Raw genomic sequence first — 13682 nt, forward strand, 5'->3', positions numbered from 1 at the left:
GCACGATGCTCTGTGGTCCAAACAATGCTTTCCACTGACACACCCGCACTATGCTCTGTGGACCAGACAATGCTTTCCACTGACACACCTGCACAATGCTCTGTGGCCCAGACAATGCTTTCCACTGACACACCTGCACAATGGTCTGTGTTCCAGGCAATGCTTTACTGACACACCTGCACAATGCTCTGTGGCCCAGACAATGCTTTCCACTGACACACCTGCACGATGCTCTGTGGTCCAGACAATGCTTTCCACTGACACACTTGCACAATGCTCTGTGGCCCAGACAATGCTTTTCACTGACACACCTGCACAATGCTCTAAGGTCCAGGCAATGCTTTTCACTGAAACAAATGCACAATGCTCTATACTCCAGACGATGTTTCCACTGACACACCTGCACCATGGTCTGTGGTCCAGACAATGCTTTCCACTGACACACCTGCACAATGGTCTCTGGTCCAGACAATGCTTTTCACTGACACACATGCACAATGCTGTGGTCCAGACAATGCTTTCCACTGACACACCTGCACAATGGTCTGTGGCCCAGACAATGCTTTCCACTGACACGCCTGCACAATGTTCTGTAGCCCAGTCAATGCTTTCCACTGACACACCTGCACACTGCTCTGTGGTCTAGACAATGCATTCCACTGACACACCTCACAATGCTCTGTGGCCCAGACAATGATTTTCAATGACACACCTACACAATGCTCTGAGGTCCAGACAATGCTTTCCACTGACACACCTGCACAATGCTCTGTGGCCCAGACAATGCTTTCCACTGACACACCTGCACAATGCTCTGTGGCCCAGACAATGCTTTCCACTGACACACCTGCACAATGCTCTGTGGCCCAGACAATGCTTTCCACTGACACACCTGCACAATGCTCTGTTGTCCAGACAATGCTTTCCACTGACACACCTGCACAATGCTCTGTAGCCCAGGCAATGCTTTCCACTGACACACCTGCACAATGCTCTGTGCTCCAGACAATGCATTCCGCTGACACACCTCACAATGCTCTGTGGCCCAGACAATGATTTTCACTGACACACCTGCACAATGCTCTGTGGCCCAGACAATGCTTCTACTGACACACCTGCACAATGCTCTGTGGTCCAGACAATGCTTTCCACTGACACATATGCACATGCTTTCCACTGACACAGCTGCACAATGTTCTGTGGTCCAAGTGCTGTGGGTGCTCAGCTCTCTTGCCTTGCATTACAGGGTGCGAAGGGTGAGCAAGGACCACCAGGGATCCCGGGACCGCAAGGAATCCCAGGCATCAAAGGAGAACAGGTAACCAGGGCAGGGGCTTGGGAATGGGGTAAGGACTTGGGAACGGTGGGGCCTTGGCATCAGAGTAGAAGTTTGGTAACGTGGCAGGGGCTTGCTAACAGGGTCTGAACTTGGTGTCAGAAAAGTGGTTTGGTAACGGGCAGAGGCTTGACGTCAGAGGAGAGGCTTGGTAATGGAGTAGGGACTTAGTGTCAGAGTAGGGGCTTGGTAACAGGGTAAGAGCTCCGTGTTAGAGTAGAGGCATGGTAACGGGGTAGGGACTTGGTGTCAGAGTAGGGGCTTGGTAACAGGGTAGGAGCTTAGTGTTAGAGAAGAGGCGTGGTAATGGGCAGGGGCTTGGTAATGGGGTAGGGGCTTGGTAAGGGGTAGGAGTTTGGTAAGGGGGCAGGGGCTTGGTAATGGGGTAGGGGCTGGTAAGGCGGTAGGGGTTTGGTAAGGCTGTAGGGGTTTGGTAATGGGGTAGGGGTTTGGCATCAGGGTAGGGCGTGTATCGGGGCAGGGGCTTGGCATCAGGGTAGGGCGTGTATCGGGGCAGGGGCTTGGCATCAGGGTAGCGCATGGTAATGGGGTACAGTCTAGGCATCATGCTAGAAACTTGACACCAGGGTTAGGGCTTGCTACGAGGGTGCTGGTCTGGCATCATGCCAGGGGCTTACTAATAGGGTAGGGTTTGGTAGCGGTGTAGGGGCTTGGCGTCAGAGTAGAGGCGTGGTAATGGGGTATGTTCCTGGCTTCATGGAAGGGCCTTGTCGTCAGAGTTAGGGGTTGGTATCCTGGTTCTGGCTGGCATCATGTCATGGGTTTGCCATCCGGGTAGGGCTTGGGGTATCTTGTCAATCCATCAAAAACCATTCTATGTAATGCTTTACCATCGAATTATAAGCAACGAAAAGCATTTCCATCAAAATGCCTTTTAAAATTCGATGAATTTTTTGTTGTTTTAAAATTAGGGTTAGGGCATGGGTAAGGGGTTGATTTAGGGTTAGGGTTAGTGTAAGGGGTAGGGTTAGGGTTAGATTTAGGGTTCGATTAGGGTTAGTTTTAGGGTTAAGGTTGGGGCTAGGGTTAAATTAAGGGTTAGATTAAAGGTTAGATCAAGGGTTCGATTAGGGTTAGGGTTAAGGGCGTAGGGTTTGGGGGGGCTGGGAGGGAACCCCCCTTCAATATACAAAAAAAACATTAAAACGTTACAAGGAGCTGGCCAGTGCCGACATTTCAGCACTGGACAGCTCCATGTAACGTTTTAATGTAGAAAATAAACGCATGGAAATGCTATCTTTTACTTTGAAAGTACATATCCATTCGAAGGAAAAGTTTCGATGGATATGTACTTTTAATGTAAAACATAGAATTTCGATGCTTTTATTTTCGATGCATTGTCATTTCGATGCATCTTGTTCAATGCAATGACCATAAACCGGGTTAGGTAATGGAGTCGGGGTTGGCGTCAGAGTAAAGGCGTGGTAATGGGGTGGGTTCTTGGCTTCATGGCAGGGCCTTGTTGTCAGATTTAGGGCTTGGTATCAGGGTGCTGGCAGGGCATGTTAGGGGTTTGCCATCAGGGTAGGGCTTGATAATTGGGTCAGAGGCTTGGCATCAGAGTAGGGCCTGGTAATGGGGTTGAGTTTAGACATCATAATAGAAACTTGGCATCAGGGCTACTGTTTGGTACGAGGGTGCTGGCTTGGCATCCTGTCAGGGGTTTACCAACTGGATAGGGTTTTGGTAACGGGGTTCGGGGCTTGACATCAGGGTAGGACCTGCTGTTCAGGGCTGCATATCACCTGGGTTGAATATTGTACATGTGATGGTAGCCTCATATGGCACTGCCAGTGTTGGCGTGATGAAAACACATTAAAGGTACAGCAGGCGCTGGTATTGAGACATCGTTCATTCTGGGTGAGCTAGTTTGGGGCTAAATCTATCCAGCAGAATTTCTGAAAGTTACGAGATCAGGTCGCTGAATGGCACTGGGGCCTGTTAACCCTTTTTCTATTTCTATCGTTCGGACCTGGCAGGGTGCTGATTGGCGCTGGGGCCTGTTAAACCCTTTTCTATTTCTATCGTGCTTGTACTGGAAATAGAAACACACACGTTTTATGTTTCATAGCAAAGCCTCGAAATATCTGAACGAGTGCACATGCGCAAGCAAGGTGTTGATGGGTCTTATTTAGTTTATATAACCCTTAAGCAGGGCATTAAGGGATCTTTAATTCTCACTGTAATACCTTTTTTTTCTCGTTCTCTAGGGCTTCCCTGGTAAAGCTGGACCAAAAGGAGGGATTGTGAGTACTGCGCGCGTTCTGCCACAATAATGTCTGCTGGTGTCAGGGTGTGAGAACTTGTGCATCCGGCTTCTTGTCTGACTGCCTCTGTGTGTGTATGTGTGAAGCCATTCTGTCACTGTTAGTTTGAGTCCTTGCTATGAATAGGGGGGCGGGGATATTGGGTTGCAAAGATGTATTTCATCACACTCAGTACTAATCGTTCCTCTGGTGATTGGGTTGTACCCGCTCGCTGATGTGTTTAGGCACATGGGTGCACGATGCCTGTGCCAGTCCGATGCCATCAGAGAAGCCAGTCCACACTCTACTGGGTATCATGACAGCACCCCCCTTAAGGCCAGCTCTTACACTACCTCTGGAGCTCCTTAGAAGGAAACACCCTCTGTTACAGATGCATAGAAATCTATTGACTTGCAAAAGTGGACCGGGCAACTGGATGCATTCCCCACCGGCTGGTGCCTCTGGAAGCTGGGAGGGTTGGGATAGAAACCGTCACAAGAATAGGTTTGGGCACCCCTATTGGCCTTTAGGTGGTCCAGTCCTCTAGGGGTCTCCGGGCGGGTCCAGGAGAATGGTTGATTTCAAGGACAGCTGACATGTCCAGCAGTGGGTGTCCATGATTTCACAGAATTTACTTCACCTATGGGTGAAAACTTCTAATTTCTTTTTCTTCTATTTTTTTTAATTATGTGGGTGGAGACCCCCGCACACACACCCAACTTCCCTATACCTTATCCTATTCCCCATGCCCATCTATGTTTTAAAATGTAACCACTTACCCAACCAAATTTGAAGAAATATTTTTCCGAAGATTTCACATTAGGTGAAAATTGATTCGGTGAAATGTATGGCTAAGTCCAGCAGCAGCACCATGGAGAACCCTTGCCCGTGTTCTGTCCCCCTCCGTCTTCTACAATATTCCCCCTCACGGGTCTCGTGCTCTGCAGAGGGTCTGAAGCAGGGCAAGTGGTCGGGAAGGGGCAAGTGCTGGTAAAATAAGTTTAGCGTCAGTTTTCCAAATGACAGCTTAGGATCACGTCTAGAAGTGATTTGCTGGCTGGGCCTTCTTCTGTGGTCAGGCGACTTGGAATCCCTCAGACTCATGAGGCAGTATTCAAGAATGAGGAGGTTGATAATGAGGTCATTGGATTATTCAGATGTGGCAGGACTGTTCCTGTACATAGGTTTTTTGTGTACAATTGTGTCACTGTAATGTAGCTATATTGACCCCAGAGAGTGGAACAATATTTAAGCAATAAACCCCAAGTGGTGGGGGATTTACCGGGCCAGGATTGCGTTCTGGTCTACACAGAACTTCTGTGCCCAGTGCTAGGTTTACAGCTCCTCATCTGCTGTCATTGCAACGTCTCTTTTTTGCCGCTCGTGTGGGCCCACCAACTGGTTTCAGAGCTGGCCCAAAGCATGTGCAGTGTGTGCAGTGGTACAGGGCCCCACTCCCGGGGGGGGGGGGGCACAGGCACCAGTGCCTGCCTCGACTATAGCAGGTCATTCTTTTAAAGAGGGGCTGTGCTGCTTCCTTGGACGATTCGTGCTTTTTCCGAGCGAGGCCACGGTGTCACCTCCCAAACTATTGTGATGCCCTTAAGACAAATAACCCCTTCCAGCGGGCTTTCAAACGCTGACGGCCCCATAATTACTGCTAATCACTTTCTTTGCTCCATCCTAAAGCAACAGCGATTTACATGTCATGGCTCATTTAAGAGACCATTGTTTTGGACAAGGTGTTTCTGTGTTAACAAATGAAAAGGGTCATTTCTATTCTGAAAGCACACACAAAGCACCAGTTAGCTGCCTAAATGCAAGCCCTCCTCCAGGCCACTTAAAATATTTTTTACACAACAGTTTTGAAATAACAACATTATTTTCAGATATTTATATTTAACACACCATAGTTTTTTTTGCTAGCATGTTATATTTTCATCACATCATACATAAAGCCTGTAATTGTCAAACATTGAAACTCAAGAAAGTAACCGTTTTGGGTGTAATTAGCACAGCGCTATTTGCGACGGTGCTAATAGTACCAGCCCAACCCCAATGGGGAATGGGGATTTACCGCCCCACCTGAACCCAGGATCCAGTGCAACATTCTGTTTTGGGAATCCCTGCTTCCCCTTTCAATTCCTGCACCCCTCCAAACAGTTGTGGCCTGCTCGCCCCTTCCAATGAAGGCTCGGGGGTACATTGATGAGTCTCCCTTCACATTTTGTCTACTACTACAAAATAAAGCCGCACTCCTGCTATTGCCACATGGGTAAACGTTAACAGTGACAAATCATATACTGGACGTGACATTGTATTTGTGCCCTGCCTTACTCATAGCAACGTGTTTTTCATGTAACTGCCCATAATATGTTTCATATTAAAGATTCTTTCTGTGAAATAATTTTCTGTAATATCATGGGTCACCATTTATGCAAATAAGGGGGCCCCCGCCCATCTTATGCCACCCATGGCCCCGCAGATCCTAGGGCCGGTCCTGACTGGGTTTACCCTGCACTGCCACCACAGCTGTGACAGCCAACATTTTGAAGGTTTGGCTCTTTTTTTTAGAAACCCTAAAAGCTCGAGAGTGGGCAGTGCCAGTGAAGAAAGACTGCCTCTAACATATGGTGATAATGGAGAGAGCTGGGTCTAGAAAGGAGCGCGAGAGGACAGCCTTCCTGCAAGTAGCTGAGGTGCACAAGAGCTTAAGAAGTGTTACAACTGTTAAACACATCTTCTGTTTCGCTGGCTAACAAGAAACCAAGGTGATAAAACAATGCTATGAGTTTAGTAATCTACTCTACAACAACACAAACAGAAGCCACTCCTGAAGCCAAGGACAACAGAAAGCATTTTAGATTTTCGAACCATGGGACATGGTGAAAAGTGCTCAAAGCAGACAGAGGGCCTCATTACGAGTCCGGCGGTAACCGAGGCAGTAAAACCGCCTGGTTACCGCCGGACTCGTATTACCATTCCGCCTCCGTGATTCCCGGAATTACCTGGGCATTACAACCCCGGTTTTCCGGGAATCACGGAGGCGGAATGGTGTTAATCCCCATTCCCATTGAGTCCTATGGGACTCAATGGGAATGGGGATCAAGGAAACACCGGCAGCATCTCGTAATGCTGCCGGTGTTTCCTCGTCCGCCTGCAGGCGGGCGGTGTTAATCCCGCCAGGTCAGACCTGGCGGGAACATCATCTCCCGCCTGCAGGAGTTGTGATCGCCCGGCATGGAAACAACGGTGGCGGCGGGTTTACCGCCACCGTTGTTTCCATACCGGGCGATTTGTAATGAGTCCCAGAGTGTCTTATCCAGCAGGGGAAGCCTTCACATTAGGCAGGGAAGTGGCTGCCCGTGACCCCAGGTACACGGAGGAGGGAGCTTTTGACTGGATGTGTTATGCAGTTACTTTTAAATATAAATGCTCAAGTCTCCTCTTCTGCTGTGAAATCAGATAATAGCCAGCTGAAGAGGATGCACTTCCCTCACCTTTTGTCATTCCCCTGCACTACCAGAAATGTCGTCAGGCCTAGTATGATAGTTGTTGTCTGTTTCATCTCCTTACCTCCCACCTTATCATTGTCAAAGCTCTTGCACTGTCTGAAATGTCGTCAGGCGTAGTATGATAGTTAATTTCACATTCTTAATGTCTCAAGGCCTTGTAAGAATGTCATTGTATTTCCCTTGCTCCCTCCCTTGCCTTGAAGTGCTTTGAAACACATGTGTGTATAGGCGCTATACAAATGAATTATCAATATATCAATATTATGGGGGTTTCTTGGCTCTTGTGTACCCACCTCCTTCTGACCGAAGGGTCAGAGATGGTGATGGCTGAAACTTTGCGATAGACTTGTGTATGTACCATTGTCTCTGATCGACGGGCCTCGCCTCATGATGGAGCAAAGCTCGGAGTTGAGGGCGGAGAGGGTCCTTTCCTCTCTGTGTTCTGACTCTGCATCTGCCCTGCACATCTGGTGTTTTCTCCCATTTGGGACTCTGAGAGAGTGATCTTCCACTTGAGAGATCTGGAGTTCTTACTGCGTGAATGAAGAGTTGCAAGTGGTGGGCTTGGTGTGATTGTGCTTGAGTGTGTGTGTGTTTGTGTGAGAGAGGGAGAGAGAGAGAGACAGAGAGACAGAGAGAGACAGAGACAGAGAAAGACACAAAGGGAGAGACAGAGACAAAGAGAGAGAGATTTGTTTATACGGTCTGATAATGTACCTGTGCAGTGTTTGTGTGTTGAATTACAATTCCTATCAGGGCACATAATGCCAGGAAGCCCATGTGCCACCCAGGAGCTGGCATAAACCACTGATCCTTTCTTCTCTCTTCCGCAGGGAGACCCTGGCGTGGAAGGACTTGGTGGCGAGAAAGGCGAGCAGGTGAGACAACCCTTGGCAACACCCGGAAGTTGAGTTGTGTTATATTTTAGACTTGCTTGTACCCCCTTTTCTATGTATGCACCTACTTTTGCCCCCCTCTGGTTGCTTTATCTGTACCCTGTTTCCCCCACCACTTCACCCCTTCCCTTTTCCTGTCCTCCACTGACTACTCTGGCAGGGGGCACAATACGCCCACTTCCAGGGTAGCCGGGGTGCTTGGAAACCGCTATGGTTTGGTCCAGTAGAAAAGATTATGCGCATAACATGCATGTTCTCTGGAGTAAGAGCACAGACATTGTACAGAAAATGCAAGCGTGCTCCATGGAGCCCTGGCACGGGGAAGCAGGGAGGATAAACAAGGTTGGCGTACAGAAAACGAGCAGGGGAATGGTCTTGTGTCCTCCTCCTACATCTTTGGAACACAACACCCCTGATTTATCAAGAGGGCTTCCCCGCAGGACGAGGGAGGTGTGTGACTACAAGTAAATAGCATCCAAATAGTCCATCCATAAGTAAGAGCTGGGTGCATTGGCAGAACTTAGTTGGCACTTTTGGGTGAGTGCTGGGACACCCCTTGAGTCACAAAGGGGCTTGGTGTATATTGAACATGGTGGGCCTCAAGAGGCCCATTACTGACAGTGCAGTTTGTACATTTTCAGGGGTGAAAATGAAAAAAAAAATAGAAATGCCAATGCTTTGCATGAGTGTTTCTTTTTTGGACATGACAATTTAGACATGTATCTCAGGTGCAGCACAAAAAGCCTTGGATTGCACTCCCATCTACAATAGTGGGTTCCCATTGGGCAAGACTACACGTGCCCAATGATTTCTGTGCGGCGCTGAAGATCGAATACAAGAATTGCTGGTGCGAAGAGTGGGGACCCAAAGCACTCTGTCCTCATTCCTTCAGAGCTGGAGGAGCAGTCATAGGGGCGAAGCTGGGAGCTCCAGCGGCAGCAAATGTGTGATACTTATCTGGCAGGGTCTGAAGACGATGGGGAAGTCGCGCTACTTGCCGAAGAGAAAGAGTTACTACTGGTAGTAGTAGTCTACTGGCCAGTCAGGAACGAGAACTGCTACTGCCAGAACCATGGTTTGCAAGTGACAAGTTTGACCTGAGCTAGGGTAACGGGCGATAGACATAGAAGTAGGACTACCGTTTTCATGGACAAAAACACAAAAGATGGACTAAAGTACGTATAGTCATAAAATAGTCCATAGGTGCCCCTCTCTGAGAACGAACACAGCTAAATAGGACTCTGATAAAACGGTAGTCCTACTTCTATATTGGTGGGCTGCTCTGACGCAAAGTATAGGGGTGTGTTGCAGGCACAGCACTCTCATTGGTGGAGAGAGGCAAGGGAGAAAATGGGGGCGTAAAAGCGAGGAAGAGAGCGGCACTAGGCCTGATTTCTGGATTTATCGGTTCCCTGCAAAAACTGGGACAGAAACCACCCTTCCCTCAGAACCTAGGACGAGGTTTACTTGTGCAGTGCTCCGCTGCTCTCGAGCTAGGATCACAATTTAAACAATAAAATAAAATTTAAAAAAGGCTTATAAAAAATAAAGCTGACGACTGGAACAGTTGAAGAACCTTGAGGAGGAGCTGATCCGAAAAGAAACATTTTGTGACAGAAGCAGATGATGTGGAGGAGCTGCATGCTGGGTAATTGGCTCTATGTTCCCCAAACAAGCTGAAGGAAAAACACACTCCTGCGGCCTGCTGGGACTCTAAGTCGAAGTTCACAGAGGGAACTCACTGGAACGTTTGATAATAACGCATTGCATTCTGGGACATTGGGTTGAAATCCCAGTGGGAACTCAATGAAGCTTATGATAAGAACGCGTTGCATTCTGGGACACTGAGTCCCAGTTCGCTGGAGGAACTTAATGAAGCGCATGAACAGAAAACATTGCATGCTGGGATTGCGAGTGTTCGTGTCTTCAGTGAACAGGGAAGGCACATGCTGAGAAACCGCTCCATGTTGGAACCCTGAGTGTAAGTTCCCAAAATAAACTGAAAGCAGCCTCCCTAGCGATGCTGGTGCACACCAGGCTGCGGGGTACACGTGTTCCAGCGTAAATTAAAGGAAGGACTCTTAAGAAACCTCTACAGACCGAGACTCTGAGCTAAAATCCAAGAATGGATTAAAAGAAGTGCTTGTGGAGAAAACATTGCTTTCTGGGAGAGTTAGTCAAAACCACAAGAACAAACTAAAAGCACTACACAGTCACACAGCGCCCTCTACAGGGAGTTTGAGTCTAACCTCCCAGGACAACTTCAAGAATGACATATGGAGACATGGCTGCTGAGAGAGTAGCAAAGGTCAGCATCCACAATGGTTTGAGAGAAGCACTGGCGGAGAAGGTGTGATCCCCCGAAGTATTCAGTCCAAGTGTCCACTATGAACTGGTAAATGCTGGGTTTGAATATCTGTTGCTGATTAGAACAGCGAATCCAGGTTCCCAGCCTAAACTGAGAAAAAACAGGGCTGGACCTCTGTTGAATGTTGGGAGCGGGAGCCCTGACTGCCAGCACACACTGAGAAAGACCGGGCGGGAGTCCTGTGGAATGTTGGGAGCGGGGAGCCGAGACTCCCAGCACAAGCTGAGAAAGACCGGGACTGGAGTCCTCTTGAATGTTGGGAGCGGGAGCCCTGACTGCCAGCACACACTGAGAAAGACCGGGACTGGAGTCCTGTGGAATGTTGGGAGTGGGAGCCCAGACTCGCAGCCCAAACTGAGAAAGACCGAGTCTGGAGTCCTCTTGAATGTTGGGAGCAGGAGCCCTAACTGCCAGCACACACTGAGAAAGAGCGGGACTGGAGTCCTGTGGAATGTTGGGAGCGGAAGCCCAGACTCCCAGCACAAAATGAGAAAGACCGGGACCGGAGTCCTGTGGAATGTTGAGAGCGGGAGCCCTGACTCCCAGCACAAACCTAGAAAAACCGGGACTGGAGTCGTGTTGAATGTTGGGTGCGGGAGCCCTGACTCCCAGCACAAACCTAGAAAGACCGGGACTAGAGTCCTTTTGAATTTTGGGAGCAGGAGCCCAGACTCCCAGCACGCACAGAGAAAGACTGGGACTGGAGTCCTATTGAATAGTGGGAGCGGGAGCCCAGACTCACTGAGAAAGACCGGGACTGGAGTCCTGTTGAATGTTGGGAGTGGGAGCCCAGACCTCCAGGCCATACTGAGAAAGACCGGGACTGGAGTCCTGTTGGGAGTGGGAGCCCAGACTCCCAGCACAAACTGAGAAAGACCGGGACTGGAGTCCTGTTGAATTTTGGGAGTGGGAGCCCAGACTCCCAGCACGCAATGAGAAAGACCTGGACTGGAGTCCTGTTGAATAGTGGGAGCGGGAGCCCAGGTTGCAGCCCAGACTGCGAAAGACCGGGACTGGAGTCCTGTTGAATGTTGGGAACGGGAGCCCAGACTCCCAGCCCATACTGAGAAACAGGGGCGTTGCTAGGGGGGGGGCTAAGGGGGCTATAGCCCCTGATCTTTTGGTCATAGCCCCGGATAGAATCTCAGGAGCTACAGCCAAAAGACTAGCTAGCCCCCAGTCCCAACAGTTCAGATATCAGCTTAGCCCGGGTCTTTTCCAGACCTAGCAACACCCCTGCTGAGAAAGGCCTGGACTGGAGTCCTATTGAATGTTGGGACCGGAAGCCCTAACTGCCAGCACACACTGAGAAAGACCGGGACTGGAGTCCTGTTGAATGTTGGGAGTGGGAGCCCAGACTCCCAGCACAAGCTGAGAAAGATCGGGACTGGAGTCCTGTTGAATGTTGGGAGTGGGAGCCAAGACTCCAAGCCCAAACTGAGAAAGACTGGGACGGGAGTCCTGTTGAATGTTGGGAGTGGGTGCCCAGACTCCCAGCTCAAACTGGGAAAGACCAGGACTGGAGTCCTCTTGAAAATTGGGACTGGAAGCCCTGACTGCCAGCACACACTGAGAAAGACCGGGACTGGAGTCCTGTTGAATGTTGGGAGCGGGAGCCCAGACTCCCAGCACACACTGAGAAAGACCGGGAATGGAGTCCTGTGGAATGTTGGGAGCGGGAGCCCAGACTCCCAGCACAAACCTAGAAAGGCCGGGACTGGAGTCCTCTTGAATGTTGGAAGCGGGTGCCCTGACTGCCAGCATACACTGAGAAAGACCGGGACTGGAGTCCTGTTGAATGTTGGGAGCGGGAGCCCAGACTCCCAGCCCAAACTGAGAAAGACCGGGACTGGAGTCCTATTGAATGTTGGGAGTGGGGGCCCTGACTGCCAGCACACACTGAGAAAGACCGGGACTGGAGTCCTGTTGAATGTTGGGAGTGGGAGCCCAGACTCCCAGCACAAACTGAGAAAGACCGGTACTGGAGTACTGTGGAATGTTGGGAGCAGGAGCCCTGACTCCCAGGACAAATTTAGAAAGACCGGGACTGGAGTCCTGTTGAATGTTGGGAGCGGGATTCCTGACTCCCAGCATAAACTGAGAAAGACTGGGACTGGAGTCCTGTGGAATGTTGGGAGCGGGAGCCCAGACTCCCAGCACACACTGAGAACGACCGGGACTGGAGTGCTGTTGAATGTTGGTAGCGGGAGCCCAGACTCCCAGCACACACTGAGAAAGACCGGGACTGGAGTCCGGTTAAATGTTGTGAGAGGGAGCCCAGACTCCCAGCACACACTGAGAAAGACCGGGACTGGAGTCCGGTTAAATGTTGGGAGCGGGAGCCCAGACTCCCGGCACACACTGAGAAAGACCGGGACTGGAGTCCTGTTGAATGTTGGGAGCGGGAGCCCAGACTCCCAGCACACACTGAGAAAGACCGGGACTGGAGTCCTGTTGAATGTTGGGAGCGGGAGCCCAGACTTCCAGCACACACTGAGAAAGACCGGGACTGGAGTCTTGTGGAATGTTGGGAGCGGGAGCCCAGACTCCCAGCACACACTGAGAAAGACCGGGAGTGGAGTCCTGTTAAATGTTGGGAGCGGGAGCCCAGACTCCCAGCACGGGAGTGGAGTCCTGTTAAATGTTGGGAGCGGGAGCCCAGACTCCCAGCACAAGATGAGAAAGACAAGTCGTGGACACACGGTCACCTGCACGGATCCTAACATCTTTTAAAAATAATATTTCCTTTCACTTTCAAAATCTGCATTGTCGCAGCACCGATAATACTAACGGTAATGTTAATAATATCCCTCTTTACGTAGTGCTTCACACCTGATCGCTGCTGCTTCTATGTGCTCTCACTATATGTGCTATGATTTTGTGTTTTCTAGAACCCATTTCCAGCCCGGTTGTATATATGTAGACACGACACACGTCACATCAACGTCATTCTCTCTTTAAGCGGGAGCCAAAGCTTTCACTCTGGTGTATTAGTTTAGCGCCAAGAAACCTTCATTGTGCGCTTTATAAACAAAACCAAATCTCAATGGTATCATCTACCCTATCAGCGAGATTGATGATTGGACAGTGCACGCACGAGTCCAGTAACATGGCACATGGCATGAGTGCTGCGAAGCACTTCCCAGAACACCATCATCACACATGACCCATCCAACCTCTCACCGGCTCCTCTCCACTGACCAATGGGAGGGAAGCGGCCGCATGCGTGAATGAACCATTAAAATCACACTGATTGGCTTATTATGATATGGGCGGGCTTATTCCTTTCATGGGGATTGG

At 49.8% G+C, this 13682-nt stretch overlaps 1 protein-coding gene across 1 annotated transcript in view; it reads left to right on the forward strand.

Annotated features, from left to right (window-relative positions):
- COL9A2 (collagen type IX alpha 2 chain) overlaps nt 1-13682 on the forward strand; it is a 168628-nt gene that overhangs the window by 129995 nt on the left and 24951 nt on the right. The window contains exons 24-26 of the mRNA XM_069622556.1: nt 1247-1318; nt 3568-3603; nt 7952-7996. Coding sequence (XP_069478657.1) covers nt 1247-1318; nt 3568-3603; nt 7952-7996 — 153 coding nt within the window. The remainder of the gene's footprint in view (nt 1-1246; nt 1319-3567; nt 3604-7951; nt 7997-13682) is intronic.

Source organism: Ambystoma mexicanum, chromosome 11 (assembly GCF_040938575.1).
Source record: "Ambystoma mexicanum isolate Mex_15411 chromosome 11, UKY_AmexF1_1, whole genome shotgun sequence".
NCBI lineage: Eukaryota > Metazoa > Chordata > Amphibia > Caudata > Ambystomatidae > Ambystoma > Ambystoma mexicanum.